We start from the raw sequence: 16,749 nt of genomic DNA on the forward strand, positions 1-16,749 counted from the left end.
TGCCTACGGCAAGACACCTAATGTTTGCCTTGATGGCTCTGTCAGGCTCTTGACATCCCAGATTTATCTCATGCCTGCATGAGAACAAATCTTTAATGAACTTCAGGCTTTTGTTCCTTTTAAAGTCAGGCAAGGAAGATATAAAGAGCTATGCAAATAATAATTATTCTTAATTAGCTACATTTGCCTAGTTGCCAAGTGATCTTTCCGTGTGTTTGACATCCCAGGAGGAGGAAGTAGTGGGGTATTTATCCTGCTCCATTTACCCGACCCAGTTACATGTGGGCTGAATGACCAAGGGGAGTAAGGCCTAGACACACTTGCTTACAAGAGCTCTCCGAGGTTAGATTTTATCAGGCAAGGTTATCTCCCAGACAGCTGTTTCATTGTGGGGTTTTTAGCCATTCTGTCAGTCTCTCCGTGCCCCATCTCTGAGTGCTCCCGGGCTGAGCTGGTGAGGTGTCATGTAGGTTCCTGCCCTGGAAAGCCATACTAAACAGGCATGGAGGCTGAAACCCTGCTGCCAGCACCGCTTGGTCCACCTCTGCATGCACAGAAGCCTTTCTTGATGGAGGGAAGCAGCTTCTTGGTACTCACTTTGTGCCCAGACATTTTCCAGAGGGGCACCATTAAATAAATATCCTAGAAAAATGCTTGGTTATCTTTCCTTTTATTTTCTTTTTAGATCTGGAGTTGTAAAAAATGAACAGTAATGCTTCTCTGCCCTTTTATAAAGGACCTCACAGCCTGGATGAGGTTTCACGCCTCCATTGGAGGGACCGGATATCCACATCTCACTCGTCTTAGCCACAGGGCTGTGTTGCAGAAGGCTGGTTGGTGCTCAGCATCAGGCTTTTCATCGGCAGCAGGAGCCAGCTACAGAAAAAGCACTGCAGAAGGTAGCAGGGTAGCTGTGCAGTGCTTACCTCTCTTTCTGGATCTGTGCTTTCACTTTTTTTTTTTTTTTTTTATGATGGGAGAATGATGTCCAGGTGGCTGATTCTGCTGTAATTTAATGGCAGCTCACTCATCTGCTGTTGTGCTGGAAACAATAAGAGGCCAACTGCCAAGGAAACTTTGGCTGAATGACTTGTACCCGTAATTGAATTTCACATAGTACTTGTACGATCCCTTTTTTCCCTCTCATGCTAACTCATCTTGCTGCTTCTTTTTAAGTGACAGATTTGAAAGGAAAATTCTGGTGCATGAGTTGAGAGAGTTGCAGTGAATTAAGAAGTTACTGCTGGTTTTTGTAGAAACTGGTGACAACAGGGAGATGTGCTACTGGCTGCAGGGTCACAGTACAATTCTGCCTGGCTCATTTTTCTGCTTGTGATGGCAGTGAGCAGTGGCCAGTACTCCGACAAACACTTTGACTAGCATAAACAACCTTTTTTGTTTCCCAAATTCATGGATGAATTGTTTTTTCAGGTTGCTTTATCTCTGGAATGATGCTCTAAACATAAAGTCTCATCTACAGAAGAGATTTACACACATTGAAAAAGTCAGATACTTCTGAAAATGAACTTTGAATATAACAATACTTGCTGCTGCTTTTTTTTTTTTTTTTTTTCCCAGTGCAGGACTCATTATACCTTAAGTGAATTATCTTTACTTGAGAAAAAAAATATTTACCTCTTAGAATAATACATTTAGAAGTGCAGCACAATCACATTCAGTATCTACTGAAGATGATGAAGTGTCTGCTTCTTCAGAGAAGCCAGTCACTATGACTGCCACTGGAATAATAACAAGAGGAGAGAGGCAAAGACAGAATAGAAATTATTCATGGAATTTTGGGAAAAATGAATGTTTGCAAAACCATTGAGAACCATCTTGCTGATCTCTACACAACAGCGTCAGCACTTGCAGGGCCAGGCACATAGCAGAGATTTTACTGTTTAAACCCAGAACTCAAAATCCCAGAGTTTCACTGGCTTTCTGCAGGATTGATACTTTTTTTTTTTACCTTAACAAAATATTGAAAGGTATATTTTTTTGTGTGCTTTGGTACCTAAAATTAGGAAATGAGGTCATAGTAGTTAAGCTGCTGGAAAATTTGCCTCATGGGAACAGGGCCATGGAAAAGTATTTGTAATTTCTTGAGTTTGGGGGAGAGTCCATGTGAGGGCTCAGGCCTCTGATGCCTGTCATTCATACAAATGGCTAACAAAAAGGTGGCTTTCTCCCAAAATAGCCTGAAGTTTGATCTATAATACGTAAGGCAATTTTGTAGGAAACTATAACTTTTTTCCTCTTACAGAAACCTCTAGTGGACAAGAGTTAATGTATATTAGTGGTTTCCTGGGTCCTGATGACTGTAAATTACACTGACGGGTGTTTTAACATTAATAATTCTTAGTATTATTTTAGTGAACATCTATTAAATTTAGTTATTATGTATTAAAAAGCAGACTGAAAGCACTGACATTTTAAGGAAGCCCAAATTAATGGTTTGAAAGGTTTCACAAATTTATCAGATGAATGGAAATCTAAGGGGAAAAAAAATCCACTTACGAAAAACGACAGTTTTGATTTCTGCAAATCTAGATACCATGTTTAAGGATCTAATTTAGGTTGTGGTTTGTGAAAGCATTTATGGATTATTGACATTTCCAATCTCTATACTTCACAGCAAAATTAATTAGGAGGTGATAATTTTGGGAATCTGTTACATGAAGCCATTGTAACACAAGGTAGAGCACCTTCATTCACTGATGCCTGGGTATTATATGAAAAATGTAATTTGGAAGTAGAGCAACTGAGATTATTCCTGCCTTTTATTAAATAAAGGATTAGCACTTCATTTGCTGTAAAAGGCAAACATTTCTCTGGTGCAATTTTTTTTTTTTTTTTGCCAGTCTTAAGAAGGAGTATAATGGACACACACAGGTATGTACAGTGAAGAAAAAAGTACTCTGTTTGCTGAAACCTTACATTTTCTTGGAAATATTAATAATGTTACAGACTAAGTGGATCCCACCATTATAATCATTTGAACCTAAACAAACTTTAAAACTTAGCTCGTGGAATAGTTTTGTCTGGTGGAGAACTGCAATGGAGAGGCTTGAAGTTGCATGTAGTTCTTTCACAACAGAAATTGGCGGCTGTGAGAAAGTTAATTCATGGCAATATAATTGATAATAATTTATTCATTCCTTTGGCTAGAGAATGAAAGTCTGAGTGCTTTACATTCAAGTGTATGGACTTGGATTGCAAAGCCAGGTAATGTTAATGGGGTCTGTTCCCCATTTAGCGGCATGTACATGCTTGCCTTTGGCACAACTGAAGATCCCCCAGGTAAAGACAAGTGGTGGGGCATGAAGTGCAGTCTGTTATGTATTTATTTATTGTACCTTCCCAAAGGAAGCTGACATTGTTCTTGCTCTGAAAAGGAAGGAAAATGGTTTCTAGAAAACCTGTCATGTTGAGGAGGAAAAAAAAAATAATTTAAATCTTAGTACCGTGGGATTAGGTGGCAAAAAATGGGAAGATAGCAGCAGTATTTGCAAAGTGGTCTTAGAAAACCTAATGGTTCAATTCCCTGTGCTTGCTTCTGAGCCAAGACCCAAGAGGGCTTTCCCTGTTGCATGTGAAAACTTTTCACATTAAAAGCTCGTAAAATGAGTGTTTCACTGGGGTTAATGGGACTGGAACTAAATTCTGGCTTGGACTCAGCTTGATGTGGAGAATGGGGATGGAGGCTGGTCACTGTATCTTCAGTAGTGGGGACAGTTGCAATGAAGGGACTGAGACCAAAGACCACTGCCTTGCTGTTGCTTTTCCTTTACCTAAAGGCAAAATGTCATCTGACCTGCTGGCTACAGCTTGCTGCAGTGGATGTGACTATGTTCCTGTTATTAGGGTGTTCGAAGTCCAGCAACCACCCACCTGCACTACAGTGGGATTCCAGACTTTCCTAGAAGGAGAAGGTGGATGAGAGAATTGGTGGCATGTGCTTTGCTTTGTGTCTGTGCGGCACAGAGTGAGTACTGAGCTTGGCTATGTGGTCTTTTTTGTCATTTTAATTATGCATCAGGAGAAGAAGACGATGCAGAGATGGGTACTTCTGCAGCATTGTGAACTTGAGGTTGCCAAAACAGCTCGTTTCGTATAAATGCTGAGCTAGCTCTCTAACTGTTCTGGCAGATCATATGTGGGGGTTTGAGTGTTTCAAGTACAAATTAATAAAAGAAGAGTATTTTCATATTTTCATTTCTTGAGTTTAGATACATTTATTTTAGATCTGCTGCTGCAGATTTCAGCTTTACTCCAACTGTGCTTCCCCATCAGGATCTGTCTATGTACCACCTGTGCTTCCCAGTGGTAGAGCACCACAGGTTTGAAACACGTATAGGTGTGGTCCTCCAGCCTCGCTGGCTGGGTGCTGGGATGGGGAACCAGAGGACCGATTAGGAAGCTGACCACTCCGCAGTATCTGTGCCTCACCCTCACGCTGCCTCTAATCTGTCAACTGCTACATTTCCTCAGGGGCCTCAACCACTTTCTTAAATTTTATATGTTGGGAAGAGAAACTGCTCAGGACCTCATGTGCGCATTGCTATTAGCATGACTGGGAGTACAACCTACCTAACAGCAGATTTTACTACATCCTAGAGGACAGAGCTTCTCTAGCACTGACTATGGGGTCCTGTCATCAATGATCTGTTGCGCAGGACGTGCTGTGAATCTGATGCTGCCCTTTCCTCTGTATTGCCTAGTTGCCTAGACTACTGCTTTCTATTGTGATAGCTAAAAGGAAATCTATTATCAACATGTGCTTTGGTGCCCTGAATTTTGAACATGTCTCTTTACTTGAACCTGCTTTTAGTAGAGAAACACTGAGACTCCAGCATCCAGTCATGTCTTCGAAACAGAAGAGCACCTTGATCTCCAAGCAGGCTCTACATGGGTGTACTTTGGGGTGCATTGCTAGATTTGCAGCTTCCTAAACATGTTCAACTTCAACCTAAAACCCACAGATGGGGTGTGTGTGTTGGGGAGAAGCAAGTACATTGGGAGAGCTGTCTGTGGGTGCTCCAGGGAAGTAGCACCCTCAAGTCAAAGGTCAGGAGTTGTGGGTGCTTTGCTGTTGACACAAGGCTGGCCAAGCAGCTTTGAGTCTAGGGGTTAGAGAAAGACAGAAAGAAAGAAAAGGCTTTAGATCCCAGACCACTCTCGTATGAGGAGCCCTGGTGCAAGGCACTTTTCAAACTTTGTTTAATAGTTAGAAGGAGCTTAATGGTGGAGTCCAGCACAGCAGGGCTCAGGGCCCAGTGGTGAGTCAGCTGTGTGATGATCATCTTGCAGCATGGGTCATCTGTTGGAGCAGGGCACAAGGCCAGTGCTGCACCTTCTGTGGAAATTTCTCCCTCGCTGGTTCCCTAATGCCATGGCCGCTTTTCGGCTTCACCTCCCACACATCTGGTCAAGCTGGTTGATGGAGGCAAGATACAGCAGTTAGCCATGTCTGGCATGAAGCACCCTCAGCATGGCTGAGACACTGCATCTTGTGCTACTATGGTGAACCTCAAAAACCTGTTTTCTTAGTCCTATTTTGTCATTAACTACATGTTTGACATTGAGTCTCTGCATATTAAATGAGTTTGACCTGTGAAGGACAGGAACATGGAGTGGATGACATTTATTCTGCTATTAAACATCAGTCCTGAAAAAAAAACCATCTGGCAAAGTACAGGGCACAACTTTTTACTTACTTTTGAATTTGACTTTTAACATCCCCCCTGCTCAGATAATTTTTTTCAGTTTTGTGCTCCTGTTGTGGGTTTGAAGCAGTGTCAGGGAGAGAGCTCTCTACAGGGCTCTGCCGCTGCGTGCTTCTGCCTTAAATAGTTGAGTGCAACTCAACATGGTGGTAAGAAAATGAGCAGTTAATGTTGTTCAAGTGTTAATTGTGCCAGAAATTAAGAGTGTATTTTCAGATCCTCAACCCAGCAGTACTAAGAGCATTTAATTAATTTGTTTGTGCAATTTCTCTGAGTGGGTGGCAGGAATCTGCCTGATCGCTTGGCTCCAGGTACAGCAGGGGCAGGCTGTAGCAGCCAATGACCATGCATTGGCCTCGATTTTTCTTCCATCTGAAGAAACGGGAGAAAATCAGGGTACATGGAAAGTCTTGTTTGTAACTCCCTGGCAAGTGGATCTTGATTTCCTTTGGGCCTCTGGCACTCTTGAAGCCAATGTCGCTGGCCTGCAACCAGTGTAGGAAATCGAGATGAAATACCCTTGTTCTTCTAAGAGTAGGGTCGACTTAGCGCTTAAGGATACGGTGTAGTTGGGAACTGTCAATGTTAAGTTAATGGTTGGACTAGATGATCTTCAAGTTCCTTTCCAACTTAGACAATTCTGTGATTCTGTGATTCTTCAGTGTAGCAACAGCAGGAGTGGAGATCTCACTGCAAGAGAAATAACTGTGTATGTGTGCTTTATCTGTAGATCCCTGTAGGGAGATAAGGTACCTCCTGTGCTATAAACAGTATTTAAATTCTGTGGACTAGCACAGGCATCGCAAAGATGTAAAATTGTCTGTAATTGGGCAAAATTTTTAAAATTCTTGCAATACTTTATAAAGACAGTTTTGCAGTGATGTGTTGCATGATTGAACAGATAATCAGACTCTAATTAGACCCTTCCTTTTAAAATGTCCTAGCTTCCCATGCAGCCTGTTCAAATAATATGATGTCCCAATATAAGCTGAGTAATTACTGAAATTCAAAAGCATTAAGTCCTAAATCAGCAGGAAGAAAATACATATTTGGGATACAATGGAAAGCACCATGCAGGAGGTCACCAAAACACATACCGTGTCTGGAATTATAAGAGCGCTGGATATGGCACTGACCGCTAATAACACATACGAGATATTCAGGATAAGGGTAATCAATGCTTCAGGTCACTCAGCTCAGCTGGTCATGAATATATTATCTCCTGTAGAAGCTTCTCTCTTCTTGCTTTACAATATCACACTGTTGTTTGAGTGCATTAAAAAAGCTTTTGCTTGTTTGGAAATGTAAATTACTACCTTCTATGCTGCCAGAGGTACGGTATACCATCAGGCAGAAGAATCAGTGTGAAGCCATACATTTGGAGATATGTCGTGTTGCTTTCTTTCTTTTGACAGGGACATTTAGTGTTTTTCTGAATACTTTACTTACTGTGGCGAGCCACAGTCTGGGATGGGGAGAACATTTGCTGTGCAGGTTTCTCCAGTTGCTGGGTCTGGTGCCTTTTAATTTTGCTGGCTCTTTCCCTTTCAAAACCAGGTGCTTCCACTGAAATGCGTGGTCTCTACTCCCTAGAGCCCTGACAGCCACATGGTGAAAACATTTGCCTTTAACCTTAACCTGTTAGGAGGTAGAAAGGAGCCTGAATCAAAGCTCAGGTAAAAAAGACTGTTTAAGTTTGGAAGCATTAGTTTTGGGACCTGCAGTTGGCTCCGGATGTACACCTCCCCGTACGGCAAAGTGCAGATCCACATGTCTAGCCAATGCATTTGCAGTCTTACCCTGAAATCATTCTTCCGTTGAGCCTGCAGTTTCCCATCCAGATGAATGAGACTTTCGAATGCAAAGGGGTTTGCAGTCCCAGCACCAGAGGACAGTCATTTGGCAAGTTTCTCGGTCTGGAAGGGGCCGGATTGAACTCTGGGCAAGCAAAAACAAAGTGCGCGTGCATACCTTTGCATTCCTGTCTCGCTTCTCTGAACAGAGATCTCTCAGCTGTCAAAACCATACTGTTTTGCTGGCAAGTTCTCACTTCCCCCTCAGTGATATTTTATGGGGCCTGTCTTCTCCTACACCTTCAGGGAAGAGGCCCTGCAGAACCATCAAACCCAAGGGCTGGGGGTGCGAGAACCTGTTTGGGCCCCCACCGTGCTGGAAGAAGTAAGGGCTGTGCCACAACCCTTTTGGATGAAGGGCCCCAGGACCTCTCACAGGAGGTTTTTGGCTATAGAAACTGGTACTGAGTGTTTAGCAATTAATAAGTGCACTGCATTTATTTATTCTGACTGCAAGGGGTTTCGTCTGAAGGGACGAGCCTCTTCAGCAGCATTATGATGCATGGTGAATAATTCACATTAAAATATCCGTCAAGTTCTGAGTTGGGCTTTTTAAATATGCTTATATATTTGTAACTTATTCACACTGTACGTCTTCAGGATCTTATAAATCATGTAAGTATTACAATACTTTAGATTTTTTTTCCCAAGTCCTACTAAAGCTTATTTTTCTGAGACAGAGGACAGGACTCTGCGAACATCCACCAATGTGCTTCATTTGACTCTCCTAAGTTCTCTGTTTGTGTCATAAGGGAATATTCTCCTGCTTAAAGTAGGGATCTCTATTTTACAGGATTTTTATGAAATATATGAAGATGTATATTCTGTAAAGTTTCTCCCTGCAGTTTTTATTCCATACGTAAATCTGTATCAGTCATATTTCAGTGTATGGGTATTTTATTTTGCTCTAAGAAACTAGTCCAAGGTTGCTGCTGAGGAGGTATTTCAAATAGTCCAGGGGGCTTTGTATGTCCCAAGTGTTGGTTGTTTTTTTTCTTCTTAAAGATTTTTGTAAAGTTAAAATATATCTGTATTTTGCTCAGCTTCTCTGCATAATGTCCAGTGTATATCAGAGGAAAGGCTTTATATATATATATATATTAAAAAAATGTTCACATACTAAAGTAAATTAATAAAGCTTCCTTTTCATTTGAAAGAGGTAAAGAAAAGTACCTGGCCAATACAGTACCATTAATCTATTCTCTTTTCTCCTTTCTCTCTTTACCTCTCTCTCTACAATAGAAGTGGAACAAAAAGGTAATTAAATACCTTTCAAATTATATATATATTACTTATGTATAGGCTAAGTTATTTAACAGTTTAACGTTTTAGTTTAAATACTTTGTCATTAATTCTCACTACTTTTTTGTTAAAGTTTATTTAGTATCTCTGCTGCTCAACTTCACTGGATAATTCATTTTTGCTGAAAAGTTTTTACCAGTGCCACTTTTTTTCATTCAATTTCTAGGCGAAGGTTTAGATAACTCACTCTTCTCCTGCCCCAAAGTATTTGGAAAGTGTGCATATGTACATATGTGCATAAGTATGTCTATGCAATAAAAGCCTCTTGAAAACAGCACCCCTTTATCAGAAACTCTGGGTGGTTACTTAGACTCCAATAGAGCAATATACTTTCACACCAGTTACTAAATCTCATTTTCTTCCTATCTTGCTCTCCAGAGGGTATTACCAATTTCTTCATTTCTGAAAGTAATTGGTTATGCTCCAGGCAGGGAGCGCAAACATGGGGTCCCATCTGCCAGCCCCGTGCTACCAGAAGCGTGTGGTGGGATACCTCTTCATGCCTCCCTGCTGCCCATCCCATCATCATGGTTATTGTACTACATGCTCACAGAGACCAGCATTACAAATAACCAACAAATATTCTCCCGCTGTGTGCAGCACCTCCAGGTCAGGAGGGTGCTACCGGGGATGACAGGGGGCAAGTGAGCCGGTTTTGCTCTGCAGCAGCCCTCCCTTTGTCTCCCTGGCTATCCAGCATTTTGGTGTTGGCGTTCCTGTGATGACACGGTCAGCCAGGTGCCGGCCAAGCCTCCTCCCAGGTGTGCTGGGCATGCCCTGGCTCCTCTCAGCCCCCACCGAAGTCTGAGCAGCAAAGCACCCTGGTTAGTCAAACCACTCCTCTGTGCTCCTCTCATGTAACAATAGAAGGTATATGTTTTTAAGTTTGAATTACTACTATATTTAACAGGACATTTTTTAACTGATTAAAATCTAGACTTTGGGTTCCTCTCCAGTGAACTTTATTCTTTTCCTTCCTTCTTTCCTTTCTTCCTTCCTTCCTTCCTTCCTTCCTTGTCTTTTCCTTTCAGCATCCATACATCATTCGTTTTTAATTGTGTGGACTGCATGTTTTGTGTGTCCTGTAGCAGCTTTGAAAGCCTCATTTCTAGTTATATTGCAGATCTGTAGATGGGTGTTCACCCCAGCTCCCTTTGCTTTAAATGCTCTTCTGAGTTGCTAAGGGATTTGCTTCTGCTTTGCTATCGGTACCCTTTAAATATTTAATATCGCTTGGGCTGTAAGGATCGGAATTTCTTTCTCTTATTTCCATTTCTAGGCCACTCTTCTGTGGGCTGTTCAAATAAATATGTGGATCAATTCCCCAGGAGTTTACCCCTTCACCTAGTAGGTACAGATTCATTGCAGAATATAATCTGGAAATTCAAACCCAGAAATCCTTTGGGGGTACATATTCATTTCAGAGTTTACAAAGGCGAGTGGTCCGAGTAAGTACACCTGCAAAAACAGATTTGAAAAGCAATAAGAAAATGAGCCACAGTTGATAGAAAAAGCAGGGGGGGAAAAAAAGTCAGTTTCGTGGAGCAAATCTTGTTCTAGAGACGTGGCCAGCAGGAAGGCTAGTCTCCAGCTACAAGGCATTGCTCTTGGGTTTCCTCTGACCTCGAGTGTGCTCTGCTCCAGAACTAGAAGCTGTTGAGATGGTTGGGCCAACCGCTCCTGAACTGTCATTAACTTTGTTTTTTTGTTTTAAATTCTTCTCCCCTCCGACAGTTTTTCTTTGCCCTGGACTGCTGAAAGGAGTATACCAGAGCGAACACTTATTTGAATCTGACCACCAGTCTGGTGCCTGGTGCAAGGACCCTCTGCAGGCATCCGACAAGATCTACTACATGCCCTGGACGCCGTACCGGACAGACACGCTGACAGAGTACTCCTCCAAGGACGACTTCATTGCTGGGAGGCCAACCACGACCTACAAACTCCCACACCGAGTGGATGGCACAGGGTTCGTGGTGTACGATGGGGCTTTGTTCTTTAACAAGGAACGAACCAGGAACATAGTCAAGTTTGACTTGCGGACAAGGATAAAAAGCGGGGAGGCTATCATAGCTAATGCAAATTACCATGACACTTCTCCCTACCGCTGGGGAGGCAAGTCTGATATAGACCTGGCTGTGGATGAGAATGGGCTGTGGGTAATCTATGCAACAGAACAAAATAATGGCAAAATAGTCATTAGCCAGTTAAACCCTTACACTTTAAGGATTGAAGGGACATGGGATACTGCCTATGACAAGAGGTCAGCTTCTAATGCCTTCATGATCTGTGGGATTTTATATGTGGTGAAGTCTGTGTATGAGGATGATGACAACGAAGCCACAGGGAATAAAATAGACTACATATATAACACTGACCAAAGCAAGGATAGCATGGTGGATGTGCCCTTTCCAAACTCCTACCAATACATTGCTGCTGTGGATTATAATCCCCGGGACAACCTCCTTTATGTATGGAACAACTATCACGTCGTGAAATATTCCTTGGATTTTGGCCCACTGGACAGCAGAGCAGGTAAGGGTTTTAATACTGAGCCAAAATCTGAATTGGGCTTTCTATTTTTCTTGCAAATAGGATGTAAAATTGAAGTACACACCTCTTTTACTGATCTGGCTGTGTTTCTCTAAATTAAGACCCACCACAAGACCTACAATGGATATTAAGACATTCATACATGCAGAATACCTTCTTTTTAATCTTTGTTTGAAATGAAATAGAGGAAGGAGTGTGCTACCCTTAGCTAACTTGAAACAGTCTCCAAATGTCCACACTCTTGTTTGTGTCACAGGGATAGAATTCTTTACTCCTTAATTGAATTTTCCTCCATACATCAGATCATCTTCCTTTCTGCAGGAATTTTGGCTAAACAAAGCATGGAAGATGCTGTTGCCGCAAACGGCCAGGGGAAGACTGCCAGCCAGTTTAAGTGACTTTGTTCCATTAAGCTGGGGGAGTTTGGGCTATTCAGGGAAGCCACCACTAATTGCAAATGTGAGCATTCTTGCTCTTTTTTTAAAGCATTTCATGACTTACTGTGACTTACTATACTTTCTCTAAGAGAAAGCATCTGGCCCCCAGAGGATTCTGAGCTTTTCTACCTTTTTTCCTGTTAGAAATCAGGCTGGTAATTACTTAATTGGGTTATATTCCCTTAACTTTACAAACTTCTTCATCTTTTTCAAGTATTAGGTTCACAGTTGCCACTTTATTAGTAACCGACAGCCTAGGTTGTGGTCAAACTCATATGATAGTGGAAGAATTTCCAAATTGCTCAATCATTTTCAAATGGTTACTGCTGTACACAATGTAGTCATAGTTATCAGGTAGACTGTGTACTTTAGAAAGGCAGAAACAGTAAGAGGAAAGGCAGAATTAATACAATTTGGACAGTAAACTATTTGATTCATAACATGGCTGTTCCCAAAACATTATTTTTGGTTAAGAAACTTGGAAGTGGATGAGTGGATTCAGGGCTTCAGATTGAAAAAGAGAAGTCGAGAGGATTCTGTTGCTGAGCTTTTCTTTTTCTTTTCCTGTGTGCAGCCTGTTATTTATACAAAAAATGGATCAAGTGATGCTGAAAGAAACTGTGGATATGAAAAACTGGGGAAAGGTAGAATAAAAGTAGTAAAATGGCAGTGAATCTCTCATTTTTACACAAAAATGCAAGGAAGAAGAGAAGGAAATCTTGGAGAGACAGATGAAAAGAAACCCCAAGTGACTGTTAAGAGAGGAGCAGGGACATTTTCAATGATGTTGACCTCTGTGAGATCTCATATGAGCAAAAAATGAAGTAATACTTCTCATTCTCTCAACTTAATGATGAGCATGTACTTTCTGAGTGGTGGAGTGAAGCAGCGCAATTTGTGAGCTATCGGTTATCCCCAAGGAGTGAAAATCAATTGCATCCCTTCTATTTCACGGAGTTTCTCTCCTTTTCAGTGAATTATTTCCAGGTATTACAGCAGACTCTCTGCTGCTGCTTTTTTACGTGGTGACCGTCGTCGGTAATAGCATCTTTAATAAGAAAAGCCATAATCAGTGAAAAAAACAGATTTTGTACTTTCCTATAAAAAAGGAAATGGTTCTTCCCTTTGTACCAGTCTAAGCTGGTGAGATGGGAGAGCGGGTGAAAACCTTGCAGAGGGCTGAAAGTCTGTGAGGTGCAATGATTTGATTTGTCCCTGTGTCACTCTGGTTTGAAACCCCTCTTATTTCATTCATGTTAGGAGGAGAATTTAAAATCCTGCAATGCCTCAGATGGAAAGCTTGAAGCAGTTTTGGCTTTGGGTGGTCACATGAGAGGGTTAATCTGGTGTCAGGGAATCTGGTGAGCCTTCTCTGACGTGTCTTTCATGCAGTTTTTGATAGCTTTGTAATGTGGGCACAAAGCTGAATTTTACATGCGTTTCTCTTCTCTGAAAATTGCTGGGATTTTGTTTTTGGCAGAAATGCATAAGGATCCCATTACCTCACTATTTTATGGGTTTAGAGGACTTTTGAGAGGACTGCTCTGACAGCAAGTGAAATTCTTGATGAGACAGCTTGAATGGGCTAAGGCATTTCAAAACCAAGAAAAATACCTTTGCAGAGGGAGTTTACTGCTCCATTACCTGCACAGCCTGATTAGTGGGAGCATTATTTTATGAGTCAGTCAAACAGAAGCACTGATTTTGAACTGAATAGGTGAGCAAACATTTGCTTGAGACCAGGGTTTTTTTGCAGAGTGGAGCTGGGAGACCAGATCTGCGTGACTCTTTCTCTTCCAAGTTCAGAGTAACATTTTCTGGTTAACGCCAAATTTCGTGCTGCATTGCTTTATATATAATACTAAGTATATGGCTGGCTTAAACCCAGCTCCTCCACCAAAGAGCAGAACAGAAGCCGATTCCACCAAAGAGCAGAACAGAAGCCGATGCAACACTAGGAAAGCAGTGGAGACCCAGGATATTTATATGTGGTTATTTCATGATTTTTTTTTTTTTTTTTTTTTTTACAGAGTGGTCTATGGCTATGTGTTTCCCTTCTTCTCTTTAAAATTCAGCATGTTTCTCTATTAGAGCCTTTCTCTATTAGAGCAAGGCAATGTTCAATGCAGCCATTTTCCACAGGGTTACAGTTTTGAGTAGCAAAATATGTAAACAATATCTGCTTAATTAGAAAATAAAAGAAGGATTGTAAAATTGATGGGTTGAACAAATGGTTGTTAAAAAACAATTAAGGGTGAAGTATTAGAAGAGCTCTTAAAACCAAAAATTGGTCTTAACAAGAAAAGTGATATATTTAGCTACCTAAATAGTCAGTAACATATTTGAAACATATTTGAAATCTCTAGTATCACATATTTCAAGGATATCTAAAATAAAAAACAGCTGTTGGGGGCTCCAGTTCACTCAAACATTTTCAGTCTTTTCCCAAACCATCCAAGGAAAATGGAAGGAGGCAGGAGTTGCTTAGTAGGAAAGGCAAGGATCACATCCTCGTCTTCACAGTGACTAACATTTTCTATGATTTTTAATTAGAGGTCTGTTTGTGCATGTAGGTTTGCAATGTGTTTGAGATCTTCACTGTTGCAGAGCTTCTCTCACCCGCTGTTTGAAAAAATGGGCTTTTACTTCTCAGAGTAAAGGAGTGTCAAAACCAGGAGTTTCTGTGTTCAACTTCTGTAGCAGCTGAAGGTACAAGGCAAGACAAAATATTCTGAAGTCTTAAGTGAGGCACAAAGCTGGATTCAACTTGATCTAGAAGCAGTCAGGGCTCCTGATTGAATTAAAACCAATTGTTCATTTTTCTCAGAAGTAGGAAAAGATGCATTTTAAGGATTTGCCCCGCTCATTTTTTTTTCCTTTTGTCTGGGGTTGTTTTCATTTATCTCAAGAGCAGTTCTGAAAGCAAACACTCCCCAGTGCCTTCAAATCCCAGGAAACCTGTCATTAATGTCTACTTTCAAGAAGTGAACTTGAAGATACCAAAAGCCTTTGAAGCATATTTTCTTTGAGCTGTTTGGCCTTAAAATTAGTTTTTTGGAGAATGCTGCTCTATAAATGCTCCCGAGCTTTTGGATAATTTCTTCGTAGCTGTTTTTGAGTTTGCTAATTTGAAGTGATAGTGAGAATAGCTCTGTAACTCTAGCAGTGTTTTCCATCACATTCTTCAAGAAACTGAACCCAGGAGAGTGTTCAGGTTTGTTATTTTTTTTTATGTGTCCCACTAGAAACGTGCAGAGAGGGAAATGAAACGCTGTATCAACAGAATGAAAAATTTTCTTCAACCTAATCAGTCTTAATATTCACCAGAGTTACCTGTTTTAATCATCACCCACTTGTGATACAGTCTGCATAAACAAATTCGGGAAAATATCAACAAATCCTCCTCTCCAAAAAGGTAAAGTGCTCCCATCCTGCTTCCCGGCGCTGTGCAGCATACAAACACACATCTCTCAGCTTTGCGTCTCTGCACCCCCTGGGGCGGTCATGGCTCTTGGCTGGGTACCAGGTAGGGGCTCCTGGGCAGCAGAGAGACCAGAAGAAAGTTTTGTCTTTTAAGTGCCAGAGGTGCCACGTCCCAGTGCTGACATCTCTTGCACGGCAGTTCAGGATGTGCTGACTGAGAGTTTAGACCAGGGATAAGGACCAAAGCCTGTTCTGTAGCTCAGCAGTGAAGAAGTCCAGGGAAGAACCTGAACCAGGATAAGGATCCCTCTGTGCATGTCCTGGATGTCCTGGCAGCCATTCCCAGTGACGTGGGAAGTACAGACCACCTACTTTAAAGGACATGTTTTAAATTATGTCCAGGAGACCCAGGCATTACAAGTATGGGCTGTTTGATAGATGTATGAAGTTAATAAATAAATATGCCCAACACATAAGGAAGAAGGGATATAAGACTTCTAATACAGCCTCACTGTGCTTAAGTGGCTTCCGTAGATTGTGTATTAACACTGTGGACTGCCAGTCAGGTAATCACATATGATATGAAGCTTCATCCATATCCGAGATATTTTAAAAACCTCAGAGGGTGCATGTCAAACCTTTATCCTCCACATTTTGTTAAATACTGCGCGATGCTCTCTTAACATGTGATTACAACGATTTTATTCAGTGAGGGTGGTTGGGTTTGGGTTTTTTTCCTAAAGCAGTTTAATAATGCAGATAAGGTGAACCCGCTGTCCTTATAATATGCTAATTAAGTGCATTGTGTCTTGGGTAAAAGATGTGGCAGTATGGTGATGAATAAGAACTTTAAACACATATGACACCTCGTTAAAATGTAATTTTCACGTCATAAATCTGAGGCTTTTCCTTTGACAGCTGAGTAATGTGGATAGTGGGCAGAGGATCTTGAACGGTTCAAAGCTGTCACTTGCTAACAGGTAGCAGAAAGCGGCTTCCTGCACTGCTCGCCTTCAGCGCCCTACATCCTTGCCTGGGAAATGCATCAGGAGGGCTACCAAATCTTAAATCCCACTTGTGCACAGGATATGAATTGCCATCGCTTTGAGATCCGATTGTGATAAGACATGCTTAGTATCTCTGAAGTTGAGTTCGAACAGCATTTTAAAAGGCCAGCCGAGCCTTTTCAATTAGCAGCTTCTCCTGGCAGACACGGGCCTTTTTTAGGGAGATGCTGAGTGTTTAATTGCAGCTTCTCCTGTGCTTTTGTTTTCCAGTTGCTTTCCTCCCATCTAGGAGCATCCCTAGCTCTCTCACTCCTGTTCCTCTTCATTGCTTACAGTGACAGCTGCTGGTTGCACAGTGTTGCTGGAGGTTTTCAGAGGGATCAGCTCTTGCTTTCAGAAGCCTCTGCTAAACACATATCATGACTGGGGCCCTGGCTTTTATCCTCTA

At 41.6% G+C, this 16,749-nt stretch overlaps 1 protein-coding gene across 20 annotated transcripts in view; it reads left to right on the forward strand.

Annotated features, from left to right (window-relative positions):
• ADGRL3 (adhesion G protein-coupled receptor L3) overlaps positions 1–16,749 on the forward strand; it is a 529,795-nt gene that overhangs the window by 329,652 nt on the left and 183,394 nt on the right. For 19 of the 20 annotated variants that reach the window (XM_074905383.1, XM_074905366.1, XM_074905365.1 and 16 more), the window contains one exon: positions 10,616–11,416. In XM_074905383.1, the coding sequence (XP_074761484.1) occupies positions 10,616–11,416 (801 nt within the window). Of the gene's footprint in view, positions 1–8,821; positions 8,837–10,615; positions 11,417–16,749 lie in introns of all 20 variants that reach the window. The other variant, XM_074905377.1, reaches the window with a different exon arrangement.

The sequence above is a fragment of the Athene noctua genome, chromosome 4 (genome assembly GCF_965140245.1).
Source record: "Athene noctua chromosome 4, bAthNoc1.hap1.1, whole genome shotgun sequence".
Taxonomy (NCBI): Eukaryota; Metazoa; Chordata; class Aves; order Strigiformes; family Strigidae; genus Athene; species Athene noctua.